Here is a 25011-nt window from a genome sequence, read left to right on the forward strand (position 1 = left end):
ATTGGAAATTAATTAACGAAAAATATATGGGTTCAAAAATAAGCTATAGCAGAGAAACGAAATAGATCTGCCAAGTTCACAACTTGTTGGTGCTTCATTCAACTTAACACTTAAAGTAGTGTTTATCAGGAATACAAAATGGTGCACAGGAACAAACACACAACCCAATAATTTCCAAATGTTAAGATTTATTTATCAAAACACCTTAAACAACAAAGGCCTTGACAGTTAAAGAATGACAAATCATATAAATGTGGTCACTAAAAAAGGGAAATAACTAAAACAGCACTAATAAACCAAGTAAAAGTTGGAACGGTCACTCAAATGACAGGTCGGTTGTATGGAATCAGGACAACATATGGAACTTTGACGGAAAAAGTGAACTTATGCATTTCTATCGATCCTAACGTCGATCTCTCTGCCGTTGAGGCGATATCCGTTCATGCTTCGGCAGGCGCGGTCCGCCGTCTCTGGGTTGTCGAAGCGTACCACACCACAGCCCTTTGACTTGCCGTTCTCCATCTTGATGTCCGCATACTGCACCATGCCTACAAAAGTGAAGGAGATAACGTCAAGTCACAATTGGAATATTTCAGGCTTAATGACAGCCTCGGGTCGATCTTATCCTAGCTATCTTCGTAGTTTAAGGGGGATGGGTTAACCTGTACCGACAGATGTAGTGTTTCTCTTCTGTACTTATTGCAAGTCGCTTTTGATAAAAGCGTCTGCTAAATGCTCTCAATGTAAATGGGTCATCGTCTTGGTGTAGTACGGTGGAGGCAGAAGGGCTGTTGTGTGGTTTGTGTTCTTACCACATGTACTAAAGGTATCCTTCAGCATCTTCCATGTGAAGTCAAAGGGCAGCTGCAAGACAAAAATCACACCGGGTCAGTCCAATCACGGCGTACAATTTAGAATATCATAAGCAAAATCACCGAAACATCAACATTTACACAATGCTTCACAGATCACTCACATTTCTGACAAAGATCTGGCAGCCCTTCCTGGCGTTGACGCCGCCGACTCCGGGTCCCCCAGCCCCGGCCCCGACGAAGGAGTTGCCCCCGAAGGTGTTGCGGTCCATGTCGGCGGGGCGGTCGAACTGCCCGCCGACGTTCCCGGCTCCCATGCGGTCCATGTTGGAGCCGATGCGGTCGAGGCCGCCGGTGGGGAAGCGATCCAGACCCCCGGAAGACCCCATGCGGTCAAAGTTGTTCTGGCCCATCCTGTCGAGCCCGGTGTTGCCCATGCGATCCATGCCCATCGGGGAGCTGAAGTCCAGGCTGGTGCTGATGCGGTCCAAGCTGGACGGGCCCAGGCGGTCGAACCCGGCGGGGCCCAGGCGCTCCATGCTGGAGCTCATGCGGTCCAGGCCAGAGCCCAGGCGGTCCATACTGGGCCCCAGCCGGTCGATCCCGGAGCCCATGCGGTCGAAGCCGCCGGTACCCCCCAGGCGGTCCAGGTCGGCCCCGCGGTCCAGCCTGTCCATCCCCAGACGGTCCATTCCGGCCAGGCGGTCCAGTCCGGTCCCCAGACGATCCAGTCCAGAGTTCATACGGTCTCCTCCGAGGGAGTTCCCTACAAGTCGGATGGAAGGGAGGACAGGTCATCATTAGTATCAACAACCAAATAGAGAAATGACGCCAAGCATCGTCACCAAACTTAAGAGAAAAGTACTAACCCGCGCCTCTATCAAAAGAGTCTCCAAAATTGTTGCGGGTCATGCCCATTTCATTCCGGCCGAACTCCCGGTCAAAACCACCAGCGATCCCACGCTCCATCTCTGAAGACGCAAGAGGTCACACCATTAGAGGAGACCGGCCGCACGCGAAGACGCTCCCCGCATGCAGCAAGGTATAGTCCTTACCGTTCATTCTGCCCATGCCAGAGGGCCCGAAACGATCCATGTTGTTTCCTCCTCCGCCTCCTCCTCCACCACCACCTCCACTTCCAAAGTTGTCCATACCTGAAGCGAGAGTCACATTAAGGAACACTGCCCTGGGAAATATATACCAGTTTGTTGACGATGGTTTTGTTAGTTTCCATGAGCAGACATACCTCCTGCTCGGCCACCCATCCCACCGAAGTTCATTCCGTCCATTCCTACAAGCCAAAGTTTGTCAAGGATTAGCCAACGTGTCACTCTTCATTTGATGAGTTTGTCAAGGATCAGCCAACGTGTCGCTCTTCACGCTCTTTGATGAAAACTATTAATTTAATTAACAACTACCTCCGGGACCCATGTTGCCCATCCCGGCTCCCCTGCCTTCTCCTCTGTTGAGCTGGGTAGCATCGATGGGCTGGCCCCCTGGCCCGAGCCCAAGACCAATACCGCTCAGGCCACCTGGACAGACGAAAGGTGGCCCAATTAACTTAATGGTCTTTCGTTTTTATAATCAATACATTTTATCTTCAATGTGCAGTGCATGCATTTGCAGACTTTGAGGTCGACTTACGGGGAAGAGCAGCAGGTCTTTCAGGCGGTCCGAAATCTCCTTTGGGAAGAGATTTCTCATCCTGAAAAAAATAAATAAGATGTTTCCCAAAATTATATGGCAACCTTTCGAAAGTTTATAAATGTATATTTTTTGTTTGTTAATATAGTAGATTACTTACCAGTTTGACGTGCATGACCCGATTGAAGAGCAATTGGCCATTGAACATAGCTGAGCATAGTTTAGGAAAATTGTATTTAAATGCACAAAAAGAATCCATAAAAAACAAACCAACAAAAGGAACATGACGCTGCGTTTCATATTAGAAAGGATACAGACAGCCTGGACCGCTTCAATGGGCATGTCGAACGTCACGGTGCCCATTCCTCGGCTCTTCCCGTCCTTATCCTCGAGGATGTCCGTCCTGACCACCACGCCGGCCATGCCAAACACCTCCTTCAGCTTCTTCCAGCCCACCTTGTAATCCAGCTGCGGAACACGAGCAACACCGTTAAAAGATTGAAGCGCACACTACATCGCCTACTTGTGAGGGGTTCAAATTCAACGTTTAAAGTATGCGGCATTGCCACAACCGTATTTAAAAAGGGTACTTACGTTGGCCACAAACACAGTGCTCCCGATCTTGCCGGCCTGCAGGCCATGGATGATCTCGTTGGGGATGTTGGGGTTGTTCATCAGGCTGGGTGGGATGTTCACGGTGGGGGGTCCGCCGGGGCCTGGCCCCATGCGGTCCATGTTCATCCTCTCCATGCCTCCCATGCGCTCCATGCCTCCCATGCGCTCCATGTTCATGCCTCCCATGCGCTCCATCCGGTCCATGCCTCCCATGCGGTCCATGCCGCCCATGCGCTCCATGTTCATGCCTCCCATGCGGTCCATGCGCTCCATGTTCATGCCTCCCATGCGGTCCATGTTCATGCCGCCCATGCGGTCCATCCGCTCCATGCGGTCCATCCCGCCCATGCCTCCGTGGCCCCCGGGTCCTCCGCCACCGCCCTGGGCTTTGTGAGCCTCCCTCTGGGCGATCACACCATCAGGGTCCTTGGGGGGGGGGGGGGGGGATAGAAGCACAAGTTAGCAAAGGCAGACAAAGCGGAGGGATTAATGGGTCAGGCGATCACCAGCTTCCGCTTAAGACGGAATTGTTCAAAGTAAGTAGTAAAATGCGTGCGTCTTTTTGGGCTGTACTGTGAGCGGTGTGCTCTACCTCTTTGACTTTGAGCGGACGCCCGTTCAGCATGTGTTTGTTGACCTTCTCCACAGCCTTCTTCATGAGCTCTTCAGTCCTGAACTCGACAACACTGAGGAGAAAGAAGTGACTCATGACTACGCGCCTCGTTTTATACAAACAGACTTTGGTTGTGGACTATGCTTTAGCAATAAAGAACATCAGCACTCGTTATCGTTGTGGAAGTAGAGTGGGGAAAATAAAATCGAGAACTTACGCGCAACCCTTTGTTGATTGAAGATGACCAGGCAAACCATGGAAACGGGGAAAAGGACATTCAAGTTAGCAAAACGATTGTTTTCCAGAGATTAAGAGACTTTGGCATTATAAGTGGCAGATATAATTGATCACAAGTAAATGACATGCACACAACATGTGAAGCGTCACAAAAAAACACAAATAGTATTGGACAGGACTTGGTTTTGCCTTCATACACTCAAGGTTAACAGATCATAAACCATTGATCACAACTAGAATTAAACATTCAATACCAAAGTAGCATTGGCCAATTACAAACCCTTCTCAAAAGGATTTTCCAATATTCACCGCCAAAGATTTTCCGGTAAAAGCCTCTGTGCCACTGAAGCAATTCTACAGAAGGAGTTACGAGTAACCACCGTGTTGCAACCTCTTGCGGAACGGACCCCCATGAAACTTCGCATTGTAACCCAACAACAGAAAATCACAACATCGTTGGCAATCTCCCGAGATTGGCTACCGAGAAACCTGCTAGATAAAGATAAGCCTCCGAGAGGGCTTCAATGAGAGTTGCCAGACAACACCGAATCCACTCATCCTGCGAGCCACCATCGGAGACGCTGCCCCTCAGAGTCACAACAATTCCCCACAATTACAATAAACCCAAGGAGACGGTGGGTCGGTCTATCGTTATTCAGTGTTTTGATTCATGTGTTTTCACTTACCCTTGATTTTCCTTCTGCGTCCATTAAGTGTTCCACGTACGTTACCTCACCCACTACAAATCAGATTCCAGAGACGACACACACCAAAGGGAGAGAAGCCGAGAGAACAATGGGGGTTTAGAGCAGACACAACAGTCGGCTGGTGACAGCGGGCTCCGACTGACAGTCCAGAGCCTCTTCCCCGCACCTCAGCGTCCGCAGCAACACAATCCGGTACAGGTCTACAAAAAGCAAGCTTGTATCGCACAGGGCGAGTGTAAATACGTCACTAAATTCTTAGCCTGTCCTTGTAATATCCCCCGAACACCATGAGCCATAACGGAGGACAACTGGAGTTTGAATAGCGGTCAGCCACTGCAAATGGTTGCGCTGCCATCGAAAAGCCACATTGCATACTTGTCCCAATTTCAATTTAAATCTCAATCTGTCTGGCCCACTACATGACCACCAAGTTAAGACTTTGTCAAAAGGACAACTGCAGTCGATGCACCAGTAAATCTACATTTCTTGCTGATGACTAACTATAGAGAAACAATCTACCAACTGGCTTCACAAAATAGGGGGGGAAAGAAATTCAGCAATCTCCAACATCTGCTCCCTAAATGGACCTGAGAGCAAAATCAACGATTCTGATTTTTGTTTAAAAGAATGGCTGTACCCTGCTAGTAGAAGATCATGAGTGTTCAATGAACTAACACCGCTGACCAAACCTCTACAGACAAGGACAGGACGTAAGAAGCTGCTTCGTTTTGTAGACCTGTACCCCAAGAAATTCCAAACGCACATCTGTGATTGGCACAACATGGAGACCTGCTGAGAAACAATGGCTGTGTCAAAAGGTCAAACCTAAAAAAGAAAATGCAATTTAACTGCACAGTCAGTTGTACAACCACAACATAATCCACCGGGAAATGGCAATTGGTGACCTCTTCAACACACACTTCAGCGTACTTAAGGCAGATGTATATGTTGCATTGCATTTGATACGCCTAAGGCTTTCCCAAGCCACATACCTGAGGAACAAAATTAACAGATTGGCGGTTTTTACAAGCCCAGTATAAAATCGATATTACAAGCTCAAGAAGTGTTGACACTGCCATGGTAAAATGCAACAATGCAATTTATAAAATGGCAGCTTTCACCAGTGGACATAGCACAACAATTTGGTGTAGTATGTGCTTCCAAACTGCACTTCAGGGAGTCCAAAAATACAGCGCCACCCCATAGATGATTCCAAACCACGGAATTCCCACCAACAATATAAAAGGTACAACTTCTTCTTCAAAGAAACCAGGTCGGCATTGCATCAGCAAGTTCGGTCAAAATCCATGTAGACAAAAAAGTGGATATCTTAAGTTAAGCGGAAATCCTATTTCTTTTTTTATTTAAATACATTTATATCCGTTCAACTGATTCCAACTACACCCTTACAAAAACCCTGAAAGCCTCGATCCCTTCAAATCTGGAGTAGTCAATCAAAATGACCACTGAACCTGCAACCTCTGCTGTAGCAATGGAGAAAAGAAAATATTAGTATTCTATCCATCACCGGAGACCCTACCTTTTTCTTTCATCAGGTCTTTGAGTGCCTGCCATTTCACATCATATGGGATGTTGCTGACAAACACACGGTAACGCTTGTTCACATTTCCATAGGGTTCAAATCGTCCGCCACCGCCTCTCTTCTGGGGCCTCTCCTTTCTGCTGGGCCCGGAGTCATGCTTAGGTTTACCATTCACTTCTCTGTAAAAAAACAAACAAACACAAAAGGTACAATATTCGTGGTTATTTTCCACCAACAACTTAAAAACATCAGGTATATGTGTCCAGAGTTTCACATTTCGGTTTGGCATACGTTAGTGCTAAATTCTACAATGGCTACATTCGCGTTCCAGGATTTAGACGGATCCCGGCCACGCGTAGATAATTACAGCACTTCTGCGACTTACGCATTGTGAAAGGAAAACCAATGGGTGTATTCGTTTTTATAAACATACGAATAACCAAGATATCGCAATGTTTTTTCACATTATACCCGTGTCAAAATTGCCTAAATAAAATGACCCATGTAGCATGTTCAGGCTACGAAACGCTAACAAAGAGCCCTTGAGTGAGTCGACGGGAGGGAAGGTTCGTTACCCCTGCAATGGCTGCTGCTGCGGAGTAGGCTGGACTGGCTTCTCGGGGACGGCTTCGACCTTAACCTCAGTCGACATCTTCTTGCGCGGTTGAAATGGTTACCTCGTCAAATTAATTGGGACGATATAGAGAAAGTTCTTTGCAAACCAATGTAATGCAAATCAAAACAGGGTGAACCAAATCCGAAGGGCAGCTACGTCCGTCTCGTGCCAAGCTACTGAAATGGCGGACAGAAAACGTCGCTTCTAAATATTCCCCGATGTTGCCAAGGGGAGAGGCCGAGAGGATGCTGGGAGTTTACGCACCATTAGTTGCGGGTTCCTGCTGCAGTTCAAGGACCGCATTTCTAGGACCCTAGTTTTCTTTGACAATAATATGCCTTCGGGACTTGAGTTTATTTTTCTTTGGAGGGCACGTTTTGTCTCCTAACTAACTATACACATTACCTTTTCAAAAGTACGATATAGGTATTTCACAATACATAACTAATTGTACTAAGATTGAGTGCATTAAAAGGCTTCATAATTCAACTCTTAGAATCTCAAAGCAGAATCAAAGGCTTTTTAATTCAACATATGATGGTATTGGTGGTATGATCAGTGAAAAAATGTGGCCCTAATCCACTTCCGTAGATTTGACATACAATAAAGGTTCATTTCTATTTAAGAGACAGTTTTCAATTACCACCTATTTAAATTGCCAGACAACCAGCACCAATGTTGTCCCATACCCCCTCCTCTCTCCTCCTTCTCCTCTTCCTCCTCCCTCTTCCTCCTCCTTCTTCCTCCGCTTCCTCATCCTCCCAGGAAGCCACCCCACCTTGTGGACGCCGCTAGCAGCATCCTGTGTTGTTATCAACCATTGTTTTTTGTCTGGACCTGATTTTATATATATTCAGTTAAAGGTGTTGTGAGACTAATTTAGATAAAATATCAATACTAGCCATGGGGAACCGAGACGATGAATATGATTTCTTGTTCAAAGGTATGTGAGCATTATAAATACGATATGATAGCTAGCTAGGTTAGCATGCTAGCTATGTCACATAGCCTATGTGTACCATGATGTACCACCACAAGTGCGTAAATACAAGCTACTTTATCTCATAAGTATCTTTGTAATTAGTAAACTATCAACTACAATATGTACGGATAACTATTCCGATTTTTTGTTATGGCTTGTCTACGTTGAGTTTTTCTGACATACAAGCAGGTTGTATGTCAGAACATAAAACCAACGTTATGGAGGCAGATAACTTTACCACAATTACCGCAAAGGTGACGAAATAGTCCTTTATGGATACACGAGTTCATAACTGGATGTTGTATGAACCATATTGAATATAACTCAAGAAAATCGTACACATCCTTTTGAATTAATCAGAAAAGTGACAAGACAAACGTGTAGGCTATGGCTGTGAAGTCTGGTATTGAACCATAGTAACCGTTTTATGCGGTTACAATCCCTAACGATTGTCTATTTCATAACAGAAGGCAAGAATAAGGCTAGTAGGATCCCTTTTCCAAATGTGGTCTTTAGTGTAAATGAGTTACGCAGTATGTTCAGAAACGGCATCACATTTTTCCTGGATCCTCCCAGATATTTTGAATCCGAAATTTAATGTAATCCTATATAAGGGGGGTGGTTTCATGGGAACTGTTCATCCCTGTGTGACGTGCAATGATATGCTACCTCTTGTTTAAACGGATCAAAAGCATATATATTTTTTATTATCTGTCATAGAGTGATAAGATCTTTATGACTGAAAGTTGTGTGTTTTGCTTTTAGTTGTACTAATCGGTGACTCAGGAGTAGGGAAGAGCAACCTGCTTTCCCGCTTCACGAGGAATGAGTTCAACCTGGAGAGTAAGAGCACCATCGGGGTGGAGTTCGCCACCCGCAGCCTCCAGGTGGACGGCAAGATGATCAAGGCTCAGATCTGGGACACAGCTGGCCAGGAGCGCTACAGAGCAATCACATCAGCGTGAGTCGGGTTGAGCTTGTGTTACGTTAACACATGAAATGTGTTATCGATGCATCCACATGCGTCTGCCCTACCACTGTGGTCAATATATTGTTTGATCACATGCGACTCCAGTGACTGTTGTTAAAGATGAATGCAGAGAAATAAAATGTCACTCATATTGTTCTTCTACTATACAGAGCTTATTAATGTTTGCTCTGATATACATCTTCCCAATGTCATTGCCATGCATTTCTGATCAACAACGTAAAGCAATTTATAGCTTATATAGCACCAAATAGCCACACATTGTGTCATCACCAAGGTCAAGCTTTCATCTTCATGTTGGCACCATTATCAAAACTGGGAGGGCCTTAATGAAAATATTTCCTCAAGATGCTCTTTTTCAATATAGTTAAAAACATTAATAACAATTAATAGTACATTTGACTCATTGTAAATCCTTCCTGCATCGGTGGTTCGCCTGCAGGTACTACCGGGGCGCGGTGGGGGCTCTCCTGGTGTACGACATCGCCAAGCACCTGACCTACGAGAACGTGGAGCGCTGGCTGAAGGAGCTGAGGGACCACGCCGACAACAACATCGTCATCATGCTGGTGGGCAACAAGAGCGACCTGCGCCACCTGCGGGCCGTGCCCACGGACGAGGCCCACGCCTTCTCAGGTGAGCCCCCTAGAAAACATTGCTTATCAGCCGCTGGTTCTCAGGGTTTGACTCTGAGACATCTGTACGCAAGCAGACATGGTTTTTTGATGTATCCTTTCTGTGTCCCTTATTCAGAAAAGAACACCATCTCCTTTATTGAGACATCAGCACTGGACTCTACAAATGTAGAAGAAGCATTCAAAAACATTTTGGCAGGTAGGAAGAGATTCTCACGGGACATGATTCCTTGTACGTCCTTAATGTTGCATTCAATCAACGAAAAATATACTTAATTTGTTTCTTTTTAATCTTTGCACAGAGATCTACCGCATCGTGTCACAGAAGCAGATGGCAGACAGGTTTGCACACGACGAGTCTCCAGGCAACAACGTGGTAGACATCAGTGTCCCTCCCACCACCGACAGCCAGAAGGGCAATAAACTCCCGTGCTGTCAAGGCCCGTGAACTCCAAACACACCTGTGTCTTTGTCCCACTTGATCTTCTCTTACACGGCACAACACTCTCTTCATATCAAATCCCCCCCCCCACCCATTCACTTCTCCCCCATACCACAGCTCACGGCCAATGCCCCTGTTTCTGTTCAGTTTTACTTGGTTGTACAGTCCGTTTCTGTTATATGTAAATTCACCTGTGCTCTTCTCTTTTGTTGTTGAAGAAAGAAACTGAGAAAAAGCCTTTATTTCACTTTGTACGGCAAGTTTTTGTTGTTTAATTGAGACGATGTGAAAGTTCCTGCAATGTAGGAAAGGGGCAATTGTGCATGTTTTGAATGAAGCTTAATGAAAGTCATGGAACCTTTTAAAGGTTGATTTGTACTTCTGCGTTGAATAGCCACCGGAGGTTTGTGGTAGGTCTATTTGTCACGTGTGTAGCCAACAGGGGTCCGCTTCCTCTTTCCCCCTCCATTTTGTAGCTGAGTGGAAAACAACAGGGAAAGGATAATAGTTAATATGTTACTTTGTTGTTGACACAACTACACATTATGAAGATCAACACACTTAAATAAACGCTAGTACCAGCATAGACAGCCACCACTAAACCGTGCAGCTATTCAATGCAGTTTAATATAATTCAGCCTTTACTGGCCCATGCACTTTACTGTATGCGTTGGTGCATTTCAACAGTGACCTCTAGATGGTGCTGCTGTGTAAATAAAACACTGGCAAATGAACGCCACCTGATGTGGCAGTATTGAAAGTATGATTTCTCACTGTATTTATTAAAATGTGTCTGGCTAAAGTTTTACTTTACGTAAAAATGCATACAAATTTGCAATAAAATCCTTTACAAAAGTATTCTGTCAAATGTTCGTTTTTGAGGGACTGATATTTGAACACACACACACACACACACACACACACACACACACACACACACACACACACACACACACACACACACACAATACTCAGTATAGGATACAGGATAAAAAGCAATACCGTATTGCTTCAAATTCAACATGAAACGAAAAATGTAACCAGGCCCAGGGGCCAAATAGATAACCTGCGCTCAAGCGACGGCTGCAATGACCCAGATATCAGTCAGAGGGAGCCAGACTGTTCGAATCCAAACCAAGCTGCGGCTGCCTGTTCCCCTATAACAGCCACGGGTACTGTGTTCAGTCGATGTGAGAGAACTGCCGAGGAGCAACCCAGTTCGATCCACTGCACGGATGAGGGAGCCGTAGCGGAATACAAACACTATTTTATCGGTGTAATTTACGCCATTTGCTGTCAGTCGTGTTCAACGCGCTAGGTTATCCACCGACACCGTACCGTCATCGCGGGTCTTTCTTCTGAAGGGCTCGCCCTATCTCCGGGAGTCTGAATGGAGGCAGGAGCCGAAGGAGCGTTTGGGCTGTCCGAGGCCAGGGAAGGCAGCCCGGTATCCGGCGCCACAGCATCTGATGATGGGGACACTGTCATTGGAGTCAGCTATGGAGTCGACTCCGGTGACACGGGTACGTCCCTTTTACAATCAATTGTCTATGCCATTTTGTCCTGGTATTTTTGTATTTCTATTCACTCAGTTACACACATATCCTCGATGATACTGTTTGTGGGCCAAAAGTACCGAATCATCTCTGCTAGCATGCTAGTAGCCTGCTAGGCGCTGGGCAGATGGGTACGCTGGGCAGTTTGTGGTGTAGGTGGCGGCGGCGGCCAGTAAACATCCGCTGAAAACATATTCTCCAAAGACCATATGACACGTCTGGTAAACCACAGCAACGATTATATACATGCAATAGCGAGAAGACAGCTTTTTGTATTTAATTCGCCTGCTGTGTTACCCTTTACGTTGGGTGTAGTAAGGTCGGCAGCAGAAGGAGGTTCTAGGTGGGCAACGCATTTGTACTCAAGTGATGCTGTTTGCACAGAGCTGTCTCCAGCATCCACGCATCCTGACAGCACGTAGGCAGACATGAAGGTTTCATTAATTATAGTGATTTGGTTGTCTTGCAATTAAGCTTTTTTTTGTGTTTAGGCATTCATCAATTTATTTGTTTGAGTAGAAGTAAAATGCTCGTCATATTTAAATTAAGTGACCAGCTAGCCTAATTGTTCTTGCCAATAATCGTTCGAGCTATTTACTAATACTATAAATAATACGTGTATGGAATATATAGGCCTTTAATATACAAAGGAGAGGATACTATGGGAAGATGGTTGATCGTCTTCATAAGCGGCACGTTGGTTACTGAATAACGGTTATGTATTCATGCACTGTGGGTGTGTGTGTATTATCATTTGCATGTTTAATGCAGGCCTATGTGTTATTCAGCAATACACATATCCAGTTTGTTTTTTACGGCGGATAATGTGAAATACCTAGGGTGTGTTCTTTGGGAAAGAAATCATGCCTGTGTGTCGATGTGCTCGACAATGCCGCTCACATTATATTGGGTGGAACCCAGAGCCGTATTTCAAGGTTGGGAGAACCGGGCAGGGAAATTGCTGATTTGAACAATAGTTTCCTGCGGGTGGGCCAACATTTCCAGACTAATTGAATCAAAAACCTACAAAGGGACATGCTGTATTCAAGTTGGGCTGTGTATTGACGTTGAACACGATATTCAATGTGAATGTTGGACTTGGCGTTTGCTAGTATATTTTGATTAATTTGAACATACTACTTGTTGCACACTCATATGAAGTGAAAGGAAACGATTCCCTCCTCAACAGAGAGTGGGTTAGCTTTTGCACAAGAATGCTGGATAGCTCAACCTAGATGCATTATTCAGCAGTGCCCTTCTTCCACCAAATGTTTTCTGGTACTCGCTTACTTCCTGCTGCATGTGGACCACTGGCAGTTGTTTCTTTTCACATGCACTTATTTTATGGACCAGAATAGCCCATGATATCCAGGTGTGGCAAGATAATGAATAACCAAGAACCTCTTGTTTCATTGTCCGGTGTATGGAGAGAAATCTTGCATCTCTGAAACTTGTAGGCAACCATATTGAGGTCAGATTGGTAAGGTTTTTACACACCTCAAGACTGATCAGTGGGCCCTGGAGATGACACAGAACACAGTCAAGATGGTTTGTTAGTGATCATGCGGTTGTGTGTTCCAGCAGTTCTTGTGAAGTGAGGTCAGGGGATGCCTACAGGTAAACTGTAGTAACAGGGGATCTAAACCTTTTTTTACTGGGAGACGGAACACCATAGGCTCACCATCCAGCTCCTGCTATTTTGCATTCTTATATTGTATTTCTACTCTTAATTCTTGTAAGGATCAGGGATATACGCCCGGATACCATTTTTTCCTTCCCGATACCTAATTCCGATTCCTGACTCTGAGTATACCTTGTGCATGCTGACACATCATCTAGCATTGTTGCATGTTATTCCGACTTGGTAGCTCGAACGCACGCGGGATGGAGATAACGCTTTTCCGCATCATAACGCTGCACGTGTTTGTGTTCTTCTTTGCCTGTGTAGTAAATTAGCTAGTCACGTGACAGTAATGGTTCGGCGCATAGACTTGCATACTCCGAACTTCCGATACTGGTATCGTAACCACTCTAGAAGTGAGTTCGGTTGATGCAGATGCCTGCCTGTGGTCAATGTGGTGAACGGGAACCAGCATCCACTAGTACTTTGTGAATGTGCTTAAGGCTGTCGATGGGGTCCTTTGGTGTCCTCATTGTTGTGTGTGATTTGGCTCGTGATTCAGAGCCGTGGTGAGGTGCAGCTGGTCTTTGTGATAAACAGTGCAGCTGGGAGGATGGAGCGTGTTCCTCTCCTCCTGTACCAACGTCTGGCAAAGCAAGGCGTTTTAAATGTCACAAGGTCTTAAAGGTCATGATGACCTTGTAGTGCCTACAAATAAAAATACACATTTTTATCTTTACGTAACACTTCAAACGGAGAGTCGTTGTTAATGATCTTAGTGAAAGATGTAAGCATGTGACTCGCTTTTATACAAGGTGGCAGTTCTTTCCAAACCAAGCTTTTTGTCCACTCCTCTGGAGGACGTGGGAATAAACGTTGTGAGGGCATCACAGTGGGCAGTATAAATTGCGTCTATTTGTCTATGTGTGAACTGCCTCGATTGACCATTGTCCTGCATCCCTTAAAAAAGACTGACAGAATCAATCTGGCTCATCTTCTCTGTTGTTCATAGTGGTTAGCTCCGACCAGGGCGCCATGCATTTGATGGTTGAACCCGAGTGCCCCTCTCCTCCGCCAGGGAGAGATGCCCGGGGATCATCCGTTGGATTGCCTCTATTTCCGTCTCCTTATCTGACTCACGTGGGCTGTCAGAACTGCTGATGGAGGCGTGACGGTGGGCTTCCACCTGTGTAATTAACCATTGATCCAACTGTGTCTTCCACCATGCGCTCTCTCTCTCTCTCTCTCTCTCTCTCGCTCTCTCTCTCTCTCTCTCTCTCTCTCTCTCTCTCTCTCTCTCTCTCTCTCTCTCTCTCTCTCTCTCTCTCTCTCTCTCTCTCTCTCTCTCTCTCTCTCTCTCTCTCTCTCTCTCTCTCTCTCTCTATGGACGATGACCCATTTCTATTTCTTTCCATTGGCATTCCTTCTTATTGCATAGAAGTTATCTCTGGCTAGCTAGCACATGCTAGCTAAGATTAAAAGTCATAACTCCATGGAAGTAATTGTAAACCTGGTTTCCCGACCCTGACTATAATCTATTGGAGTAGGACGGGTACATCTACCCTTTCCTGCTGTTCTTTGTTTTTCCCTGTGTTAGACCTTATTTTATGGGCTCAAGGCAGCAGTTAATATACTTAATTTCCCTATTGTGTCCCATGCATCTCCACTGCTCCTAGAAATGTTATTTACTGTCATTGTATTCTCAGAAGAAAACGGAGAGTAGAGGTGAGGAGACGATGAAAAATTAGAAAATTGCAGTCGAAAGTGTCAGTAACAGAATCACACCATCTCCACATCCTTCTTTTGGGCTTCTTCGATTCTCACTTTAACTGCTACTTTGTCAGCTACTCGATTGTTTTCCCCCTCATGCCTCTCACTTCCTTTTTCTTTCTTTGCTCACGGCTTTCATTGTGAATTTTATCACAGTGTCCATGCTTGTGTGTCCTTGCATCATGCTTAGCTCTCATTTGGCGGCATCATGTATCTGTCCTGCATCAATGACCCAGACAGACTTCTTCCTCAGGTCACGAGAAGTTCTTCATGTAGATTGGCCTGTAGTCACTATGGGGTGTATGTGGTTGTCCATCAAGAGTGCCCACGTCTGTAAGCAATTTAGCCTGTTTTTATGACTCAAATCGTTCTCTGTTCTATTAGAGTTGTTCCAGTACTGATACCAGAATCAGAAATTCCTCCGAAACTGCCCTTTAGGCAGTATCGGGTATCGGCGAGTACAAAGTGCGTTAATTAATGTTCGGAGGTGGAAAGTCGGAATGGAAAACGCTTTAAGGCTTCGACGGGGCACAGCAAAGGTCAACCAAGACACGTACCAGTCGCATAACATCCCTGATCGGTCAGTTGAATTTTCCATTCGCTTTTTTTTTTCAAAGGGACATTTTCGCTTGCACACCTACCGTTTCCATCAGCCAGGTTCTCACTGTGCCGCTGGACTGAAGGATGTGTCTGATGCTGTTAAATTCCCTCCACCCTGAGTGTCACTCAAGCCTCTTCACACTCGTCAGTGCAGTCAAATAAAGTGCAATGTCGTTTAAAAGTCGCCTGGCTTGGAAGGTACATTGGAACAGATGTCTGTCATGCAGTGTCTTGCACTCTGTGGAGTTCTACACGACTGGTTTCTGGTCACGACTGTCTTTTTTTCAGGCAGGAGGCAGAAGCTCTATTATTAAGTTAGAAAACAGAGAGAGGAGACACTGCTTCTAGGATAGATTTTCAGTGTGCGAGTTCGCAATCTTGTCTCATGTCTAATCCGATTAAGTGACACGGGAAGAATACGATTGGGATTAGCGGAACAAGAAGTGACCATGAACCTGTGTCACTACCTTAATTGCTCCTCTGCAAGAAATCATAACCATGTTCCTTTGTGTTGAAGGGACTGGATGTTTGACCTACTAGGCCAATCGGCTATCCCAAAACAGAACCTGATACGTCTTAATCAGTGGCACAATAGATTCTCCTGCAGGCTCCCTGTTTTAAAAGACTGCATGCATCCTGACGAACAGCTCCTCATTTGTCTCTAGCAAGTCTTCCCCGGCAGCCCGTGAAACCAGCTGGAAGGCATATATTACAGCCTGCTTGTTTCCCTTCACGTTATTGATCATAATGGCAGCCGGCTTGACTTGGCAGGCCGAAAACCATCCACCCCTGACACTGACAGTCCCCCGGCCTCCACCACTCTTGTTCTTCGCCCCCCCAGGCCTACTGCGCTCTAGTACACATCGTCGGCGTTGTTGTGTATGTTGTACAGGCTTGGAAGCAGACAGAGCGTAGTCTATTCTCTCCTTCCTCTGCACACAGACACCAGTGCAGTCCACTCTGCCAACCAGAGAGAGAGAGAGAGAGAGAGAGAGAGAGAGAGCGAGAGAGAGAGAGAGAGAGAGAGAGAGAGAGAGAGAGAGAGAGAGAGGAGAGAGAGAGAGAGAGAGAGAGAGAGAGAGAGAGAGAGAGAGAGAGAGAGAGAGAGAGAGAGAGAGAGAGAGAGAGAGAGAGAGAGAGAGAGAGAGAGAGAGAGAGAGTAAATCATTTTCTTCATGAAACTGGCAGATGGTGTTCTGAAGCCTATTTGCCAATTTTATGATATGATAATTCGGTCTTTCACTTGAACCTGTTCATGGGCTGTCTTGTGGGTGTGTGTATGGTGCTGGGAGACATACAGGAGGTGACTTGTGTGGTCCCTGAATAATTCATGCACCCAGACCCCTGTTTAGATCAATGGTGAATGATGTAGTGATGCCGTTTTGAGACAGTTCAGCTGGGACAGACGGGTGACACACATTGAGACAGCTCCACTGACCCCAAACTGATCCCCGTCTCAACTATACCCTAAGCAGAATCCAACCACAACCCTGGCCTGTTCTTGCCAAGACTAAGGGGCCACCCCCCCTCCCTCCCCACTGTTGTGTTATTAATCACTGGGTTATTGGGTGAAATGCAAACTACTGATTTGTTATTCATACGGAACGTTGGCGCCGCTCACAGATGGCTCTGCTTTTTGTTAACTCGTACCGTAGGTGAGGTCTCTTGTATGAGCAGGAAATGAAGAGCCAGCCGGATGATAGCTAGAGGCGATGACAGCTGCGCAGCTTGTGGCGAAATCCCCACAGAGATCTTTCCAGCTAACTTCTGGGGATGTCCCCCGTTTATTGGGACAGGGATAGACACACACAGACACACACTGTGTGTATTTCTCAGTGTGCATTAGGTCACATTGTGATTGTTTACAGTGGATAAATACATAGCCACCGCTGGGGCAAACACTATAATGAATAATTCATTAAGCATGTGTTGTGCTGAAACAAACTTGGATTTGGTTGTAAATACATACCGCGTACACACGGTCAAATTAGAAGCTCTATGTTTTTGAGGGCTTTACCAAATTCCAGGTGCATTTTGGCAAAAAGGTCCAGGCACTATTTAGAGTTTGTGTTTAAACTTTAATAATATTATTTGATTAATTTATGTTACTGACGAATTTGCCCGTCGTGTGGACTCTCATGTGCTTCTGTGGGCTGTGCAATCTGCAGGCAAATATTTATGTTTGGTGGGTGCTGAGCAGCAATACAGGCCCAGGTGTATGCATGAGTATCTAATGCGACTTAGCATGTGTGGCTTTGCTGCTGCCATGCTATCGCCCTATTTACCAGCGGCATGATACTGTGTGGCCAACAGCATGTGTATGCTGATTCAACACACACGTGCGTACCTCATGAAAAAAAGAGCTGCTTGACCTCAATCGGGGCGCCATGGAAACAAGGAAAGGAGAGAAATGTGTGTCTGTGTATGTGTGTGTGTGTGTGTGTGTGTCTGTGTGTCTGCTTGCCTACACATGTGCGATTTTTCAACCTGATACCAGGCTGCTAAAAAGGTTGCCGAATCTCATCGAATTTTCCAGTGTGATGTTTTAGGAGTCAGAGCTAGAGTCTCCATGCAATCACTAGTTAGTTATGGCAAGTATGGTTTTTCAACAGGATTCTATTCCCTAGCTCACCGAGCTTTAACATCGACCGAAGGGCTCAGCGATACTAGACTGGTACTGGCTGTCACGCCTTCTGCCACGCTGAAATAGGATATGGTATTAGCACAGGGTATCTGAAATACAATACACGTATAAGGATTCCCTGTCACGTCAATGGGTCGATGGATAGTACAGACTATCATATTGTTATTGTATCCAGAAATGTCAGGTACACATTTTATGTATCAGTGGAAATGCAGAAGTCCCTTTCAGGAAATCAAAGTGCGATGTAATGTTTGCCTTGCCACAATATCAACGGGGCACCAACATGACAGGGGCTGAGTCTCTTTATGTTACCCTCTGTGAATGCATGAGTGTGAGTGTGCACATCGGCAATGCCCCCATCCCTTAAAGCTCTGGCTAAAATGTGTTTTGTTCTGGGCAGTCACAGATTTCGCACACAGAACCAACGTTCAAAAAATAGAGAATTTAAAGGATTGTCACTTTAAGGAAGCTTGGAAAATCACACAGATCTGCTGGCCCGACCTTGCATAAAATGGGATATCAGTAATCTGATACGCACATCAAGACACTGTGTGTGTGTGTGTGTGTGTGTGTGTGTGTGTGTGTGTGTGTGTGTGTGTGTGTGTGTGTGTGTGTGTGTGTGTGTGTGTGTGTGTGTGTGTGTGTGTGTGTGTGTGTGTGTGTACGTGTGTCTGTGTGTGCGTTTCTGTGTCTGTGTCTGTGTCTGTGTGTCTGTGTGTGTGTTTGTGTGTGTGTGTCCAGATAACGGGCAGTAAGTGAACCTGAAATGGAAAGTCAGGGAGTCAAATTGTTCGACGTAACATTTTTTGATTTGCAATGCAGTAATCTATTTGTCATAGTCCTGCAACAAATCCTGATTCACTACTGTTACCGCCGGCTCGTGAACATTTTTTGGCTGGAGTTCCCCTGATAATTTAGTTCCATAATCAAATCTTTCCCCGCGTTGGAGAGGTAGCGCGGGCAGAACGGTGGCGTCGGGGATCGGGGAAACACGCCGCGAGCGCCAGTGATACAGACTCACAAGGGCGATAATGGAATACGGGGCGGATGTATTAAACGAAAATGGAAAACGAAAGCAGCGGCAAGGGAAAATAGAAAGAGAGAGAGTGAAAGAGAGCGACAGAGACAGATGTACCGTCCTCAGAACCCCTGTGAAACCACCTTCCCTTTCCCCCCGCCACCAAGCCCCCCCCCCCGCCGTAGTTCTGTGTCGCTAATGGCTTTTCAGCCTAGGCTCAGTCAAGTACACATCGGCATCGCTTGGCAACCGGCTTGACTTCAGCCCTTCATCTGCATGAAGTGATGGACTGCCACTCGTCCATTCTGTGTAGCGCAGCACTGGCTCTCTGAGGGCTGCCATGCAGGGGGTACTGGTAAACAGCGCAGCGGGCTCAGTGGTTAGCCTATAAGAAGCCAGGACTCCTGTGTCTACGTGCCTAGCTCACCAAACCCGGTTCCCTCGCAGGTACCATGGCTACCAGGAGTGTAATAGTCATAATTGTGCCTTCATTCAAACCGTATTTTTAGACCACCGAATTACTCAAAAGGGGAAGTCACCATTTATTGATTTCTGGGTTGATATAGTGCCACTATTGGATGTGATCTCATAAAGATGACTTTCACCGGGGTTTAGATTCTGTGTTCTTATCCCCACTCTTTGCCTCTTGCTCTTGGTTCAACAGTTTAATTTCAACGGCTGGGTTAATTTCCATATCAAGAATGTCAAATTCAGGTCAATGGTATCGCCCCCTTGTTAAATCCCCTACCTCGTCCACTGTGTTTGTGGCGACAGAGACCTTTCCATCACGGGTCTCCTGCAGTCTGTCCTGCTGCAGTCTTTCCCGCTGTGTAGGAGAGACCTTTCTACCACGTGTGTGCTGCAGTCTGTCCTTCTTCAGTCTGTCCTGCCGTGTAGACGGTGTAATGGTGGTAGCAGAGAGTCCTCCAGCCCTGCTCTGATTAAATGCAATGAGGCGGAAAGACGGCCATCCAACCATGCCGTCCCTCTCTCCAGCCATGTGGCAGATGCACCGCAGGATGGTGCATTACCTTTGTATTTGAAGCATTTTTAAACTTTGAATTAGTAGCATTTTACCAATGCAATTTTACCATTAGGCTGAGTGCACATATATCAAGTGAAGGCCTGACGATTTTCTGTGTCCATTTACCCTCGACGACCAAACGGAAGATGAGGGTGTCCCTTTTCCCCTCTCAAGGTGCATAGTTATTGAATGTTGACGTGTAGCTCTCGGTGTGCTGGAGAGTAGATCTCCATAGAATAGAAGCATCGCAAATGGAATAGGAGGGCTGCAGGGCTGCACTGGGGCATCATGCTGGGCAGAGACTGCATGTCGGCAGGCCCTACATGTACACATACATATACACATATACGCAATATATGCATGCATTCACGCACACACACACACACAACATCAGAGAACCACACACTCACTTGCAGGGTGGTGGGCAGAAGAAATACATACTTCTCCAATACGCGTCCACACACACACACACACACACACACACACACACACACACACACACACACACACACACACACACACACACACACACACACACACACACACACACACACACACACACACACACACACACACACACACACACACAGATGCACACACAGCTAAACACATACATAATAATAGGGCTCAGAAAAAGCCAGAAAGTCTATTTGTTTGTGGTCTGCCCTGTGCCAACATTCTTTCAGGTTGCATTATACGTTTGTTACTTGATGTGTTTTTAAGGGTCTGCGTTCACACATTGAGGCCTGCTCCTCCCACGGAGTGTCTGTCTGCCACCGAGGGAGTGCTGGAGAGCAGTCAGAGGAAGAGCAGGATGGAGGGGGGGCAGGCTATTCTCTGCTTCACTTGCATTGGTGCCCACGGGGCAGAGAGAGAGAGAGAGAGAGAGAGAGAGAGAGAGAGAGAGAGAGAGAGAGAGAGAGAGAGAGAGAGAGAGAGAGAGAGAGAGAGAGAGAGAGAGAGAGAGAGAGAGAGAGATGGAAGAGAGAGATAGAGAGAGAGAGAGAGAGAGAGAAGGCAGTGACAGGGGAAGGGTGTGGTGGTGAGACAACACCCTGCATTACCAGCTTCAAGGAGAAATGGGAGGGATTCAGAGCCGACTGAGGAACCTCCACATCCTAACGGACACCAGCGTTGTGTCGTTGAGTCATTTCTGCCCAGGCTGTCGAGCCGTGGCAGAGAGACAGGCGGGGGAGTGTAGTCAGTGCCGATTGGAGTTGTAGTATTTTGGACAACGGTGCCTAGCTCTCGTGACCAAAGTCCCACTTCACCCACTCCATTGTGTCGCTCAGCCAAGCTGGTGTGTTGACTGTCCTGATTGTCGTGCGGCTCTCAAAGTCGGAAGGTTTGCCGCCCTGCTCAAAGGCAGGTGGACCGAACCCCTGTTGTGTTGGCAGTGTGATCTGAAGAAGGATGCGGCTCATGCACCTCCAACGATAAGTTAGATGAGTGATAGCGTGCCGGTCTCATTTTTGTTTACATGTATGCGTATTAAAGCTATAGCTAAAGTTGAGCTAAACACTCAACAAGATGTCTTCCCTCATTCGGATGAGGGACTTTGCATTTGTATCAGAGAATCTTGGGGCGAAACGACAAGTGATATTACACACAAAACGGACAGAGCTATTCCCCACATGGAGGAGACAGCATGCGCTGTTCTCCCCGTTTCCTAGTCAGAGTTTGTTGTTCTCGACTCTGATATCAATCTCTTCAGTGTGTCTGCTCACGTTGGGCCATCTGGGAGACTGAGGGGGGACAGAGATAACCCACCGACCCTTTTGGCACACACAGAAGAGTAGTGTACGCAAGCACTCAAACAAACACTCTGCCCATTGGGGATGAATAATCCTGCCTTCTCTTCAAATGGCACTCCTTGCTTCCCCGCTTCATCTTTACGCTGAGCCTCGCTAGGCTATAATTATGATTCTATTTTGGGGCTCAATGTGCGGCACGCTGATTGCTTTTGGTAATCGTTAGCTTGGCTGTATTGGGCTAAAGATCAAGCTCACACAACAGAAACATGTAGTCCAGGCTCCGGGACAGACTGTTCCACTGACTGCTGTGGCTGTTGTTGTTGTATTTAGGGTTGAAAGTGCTGGTTCGCTTTTGACAGTCCAAAACAATTTTTCATGTTGTTGGGAGTGAAGAAAGCAATTGGTTCATATATATTTGGTTCTTTATTTAGCTCTGTTCTTTATTAGAACAGAGCTTTATGTCAGCTTTATTTAAAGGTGACATTGTGTTTGTGGAGAACCATCAACTATAGGTTTATATACCAGCTGGAGGCAGACAGTAAGTTCAGTTGGTTCTACATCCGGCTGTCTGATGAAGCCTATGTTGCTGAGGATTGCTCCACTGCTGTGCTTGGCCATTTTAGTAATCCTTATAGACTTATAGGCTTGTCTTAGGGATAAACAGTTATTGCGAGTGCTAACATTGTGAAATAAACCCAACCATGCATTTGACCTTGTGGCATTACATTAGAACTGTTGTCTTTACACTTTATTGTACCGTTCTGCCTGCCTTTTCAGAGTCACTGCTTTTGATGCTTTTGAAATAAAGCCTATTCATTTCACACTAACAGTCATATCTCTCATCTCTCTCTCTCTCTCTCTCTCTCTCTCTCTCTCTCTCTCTCTCTCTCTCTCTCTCCTCTCCTCCTCTCTCTCTCGCTCTCTCTCTCTCCTCTCTCTCTCTCTCTCTCTCTCTCTCTCTCTCTCTCTCTCTCTCTCTCTCTCTCTCTCTTTCTCTCTCTCTGTCTGTCTTTCTCTGATTCCACAGATGCAGCACAGAAGGCCTTCATTACAGAGGTAAGGCAGACTGCAATCACTTATCCACTCCTCCCTTTTTGATTTTTGATTCTGCTCACCCAAGCCCAAGCCCTACCTCCCACTCCTTCCACATCGCCCTCACTCGTCCCTTTGTCTCTCCTCTCTCTCTCTCTCCTCCCGCTCCTGCTTTCGCTCTCTCTCTCTCTCTCTCTGATCCACATTACCTTCAGTTGTCCCTTCCTCTCTCCACACACCCCTCTCTCTCTCTGATCCACACCCCTCTCTGATCCACCTCTCTCTCTCTCTCTCTCTCTCTCTCTCTCTCTCTCTCTCTCTCTCTCTCTCTCTCTCTCTCTCTCTCTCTCTCTCTCTCTCTCTCTCCCTCTCTCTCTCTGATCCACCTCTCTGTCTCTGATCCACATTGCCCGTCACCCCCGGTTACCATTGCTCTCCCTCCTCACTTCCTTCCTCCTTTCCGTCTCGCTCTATCCAGATCTCCTGTGTCCCCCGTCAGCCCCTTCCGAGCTAACACACATACATGGGCGTTACAAACAAAACCAAACACAACTCAAACTGACCCCCATCCACACTCAGAAGAACCCCATTCAACGGCTGCTGCTTTCCGCCCCACCTCTCTCAGTCGTTACATGTCTATCCCCACTCAGCTCCCCACATAGAACATGACATAATAGGTTATGGAGTTGAGGTTTAAAAACAAACCATGTATGTCAGGGACACCGCACCCAGACACATCTGATGCTCCAGGCTGATCAGACCCCCTCTGGAATATGTGCTCAGAGAAGCGTTCAGACCACAAGCGGCCAGCGACCGTTTGAACCCAATACGCTCAAGTGTCGTTTTTGCTTGTAGAGATTAAACCATCTAATTAGGATAGCGAAACTTTGACATTATTGTTTCATTAGTCAATGCTATGGAATTAAATGAGCTTATTCTTAATAATACCACATTTTGCTTTTGGTCTGCTGGTATTATAGCCAAGGTATCAATGCAGAGTGGATGTTCTAGTGAGGCTCACGTACGTGCTTTTCGTCCTCCGCTATGCACCTGGTTCTGTCATTAAAGTGATGGACAGAATATCAAAGGGAATTACCCCGTCCATTCTCTGCTGTGGTGCTTCACCCGATCGTTTCATCTTTAAGTAACAACGTACTGATGTTGCTGCCCTCTTTGCTGCTGTGTTGTTGTTGTTGTTGTTGTTGTTGTTGTTGTTGTTGTTGTTGTTGTTGTTCCCTGTTCCCTTTCTCATTCAACGGCGCACAGCATGTGCTCCCATCCTCTTTCAGTAGTCGATGTGTAACATAAACCCTGACTCATATCGGCTCTGTTGCATTTTTTCTCCCTCTTTCTGTCTCTTTTCCCCTTAAACCCAACGCCTCTGCCCGTCTCTCTCTCTCTCTCTCTCTCTCTCTCTCTCTCTCTCTCTCTCTCTCTCTCTCTCTCTCTCTCTCTCTCTCTCTCATCCTCTGTGTCTCTCGCCCCAGATGCCCTCGTCCTCAGGTCAGGTCGGCGGGGGGAAGAAGATGGGCCACAGAGGCGTGGACGCGTCGGGGGAGACCACCTACAAGAAGGTGAGGCCGGCTCTCAGCTCACACTCCCATCGACCGCCTGTTTGACTACAACAGCCTGAGAAGTCCTTAAAGGTGACATATTATACCCCCAGGTGTGAGTGTGATTGGCCATTTTGAAAACCCGCCTCTTCACAAGTGGGCGTGTCCACCTAGATGTATGACGGCTAGATGAGCAACAGTCGACTGGACACATCTAGGTGAAGACGCCCACTTGTGATGTCAGAAGAGGCAGATTTTCAAAACCGCACAGCTAATCACACTCACACCTGGTGGTATAATATGTCCCGTTTAAAGAGAGACAGACAGATTACTACTACATTGAGCAAGCCAACTCAACAAGCTTCATTAGTGGTCATTTGTTTCTGTCCCATCGACGTTCAAAAGACCCCAGTCAATTAGCAAAGAAACTCTCAAGAGACCTTACTCCACTGCTGAACCTTGTAAAATTCTGTGTACATCATGACAAATGTACAGTTATGTCTTATTCAAATGTAGACGTTTTGTTATTAAAAAAAGTAGACTCAACTTCTGATAACATTTGCATAAATCGTAAAACACAGAATTCTGAAAAGCACAAAATCTTA

General features: G+C 46.3%; 3 protein-coding genes across 4 annotated transcripts in view; 2 read left to right on the forward strand and 1 right to left on the reverse strand.

The window, feature by feature from the left end:
* Positions 1–190: 190 nt before the first annotated feature.
* Positions 191–7020, reverse strand: hnrnpm (heterogeneous nuclear ribonucleoprotein M). Of its 2 annotated transcripts, XM_056604335.1 has the most exons (16): positions 6747–7020; positions 6169–6350; positions 4608–4660; positions 3902–3909; positions 3664–3757; positions 3051–3497; positions 2771–2924; positions 2617–2666; positions 2457–2517; positions 2231–2344; positions 2059–2103; positions 1868–1966; positions 1682–1783; positions 977–1578; positions 813–864; positions 192–548 (listed from the first exon to the last, which is right to left on the reverse strand). In XM_056604335.1, the coding sequence occupies exons 1-16, from the start codon at positions 6821–6823 to the stop codon at positions 385–387; spliced, it is 2304 nt and encodes a 767-aa protein (XP_056460310.1). In that variant the 5' UTR covers positions 6824–7020; the 3' UTR covers positions 192–384. The 2 variants fall into 2 exon arrangements, with proteins under 2 accessions (XP_056460309.1, XP_056460310.1); XM_056604334.1 differs by lacking the exons at positions 3902–3909; positions 4608–4660; positions 6169–6350; positions 6747–7020 and having other exon boundaries at positions 191–548.
* A 514-nt stretch (positions 7021–7534) lies between these two features.
* On the forward strand, positions 7535–10688 carry LOC130393635 (ras-related protein Rab-11B-like). The gene is made up of 5 exons (XM_056604337.1): positions 7535–7730; positions 8535–8730; positions 9200–9393; positions 9511–9591; positions 9695–10688. The coding sequence occupies exons 1-5, from the start codon at positions 7691–7693 to the stop codon at positions 9838–9840; spliced, it is 657 nt and encodes a 218-aa protein (XP_056460312.1). The 5' UTR covers positions 7535–7690; the 3' UTR covers positions 9841–10688.
* Positions 10689–11024: 336 nt separating this feature from the next.
* pip5k1ca (phosphatidylinositol-4-phosphate 5-kinase, type I, gamma a) overlaps positions 11025–25011 on the forward strand; it is a 34522-nt gene continuing 20535 nt past the window's right edge. The window contains exons 1-3 of the mRNA XM_056603300.1: positions 11025–11357; positions 22849–22877; positions 24341–24427. Of these exons, the coding sequence (XP_056459275.1) occupies positions 11225–11357; positions 22849–22877; positions 24341–24427 (249 nt within the window). The 5' untranslated portion in view covers positions 11025–11224. The remainder of the gene's footprint in view (positions 11358–22848; positions 22878–24340; positions 24428–25011) is intronic.

This window comes from Gadus chalcogrammus, chromosome 12, assembly GCF_026213295.1.
Source record: "Gadus chalcogrammus isolate NIFS_2021 chromosome 12, NIFS_Gcha_1.0, whole genome shotgun sequence".
Classification (NCBI taxonomy): domain Eukaryota; kingdom Metazoa; phylum Chordata; class Actinopteri; order Gadiformes; family Gadidae; genus Gadus; species Gadus chalcogrammus.

What these genes read in the sequence shown, in the direction of transcription:
- hnrnpm (XM_056604335.1), bottom strand. Translation starts at nt 6,823, where the DNA reads ATGTCGACTGAGGTTAAGGTCGAAGCCGTCCCCGAGAAGCCAGTCCAG. An exon ending in GTCCGCTCAAAGTCAAAGAG is followed by an intron (nt 3,498 to 3,663) that starts GTAGAGCACACC and finishes CCCCCCCCCAAG; the next exon opens with GACCCTGATGGTGTGATCGC. An exon ending in CTCTTTTGATAGAGGCGCGG is followed by an intron (nt 1,579 to 1,681) that starts GTTAGTACTTTT and finishes TCCGACTTGTAG; the next exon opens with GGAACTCCCTCGGAGGAGAC.
- LOC130393635 (XM_056604337.1), top strand. Translation starts at nt 7,691, where the DNA reads ATGGGGAACCGAGACGATGAATATGATTTCTTGTTCAAAG. An exon ending in ATATGATTTCTTGTTCAAAG is followed by an intron (nt 7,731 to 8,534) that starts GTATGTGAGCAT and finishes TTTTGCTTTTAG; the next exon opens with TTGTACTAATCGGTGACTCA. An exon ending in TACAGAGCAATCACATCAGC is followed by an intron (nt 8,731 to 9,199) that starts GTGAGTCGGGTT and finishes GTTCGCCTGCAG; the next exon opens with GTACTACCGGGGCGCGGTGG.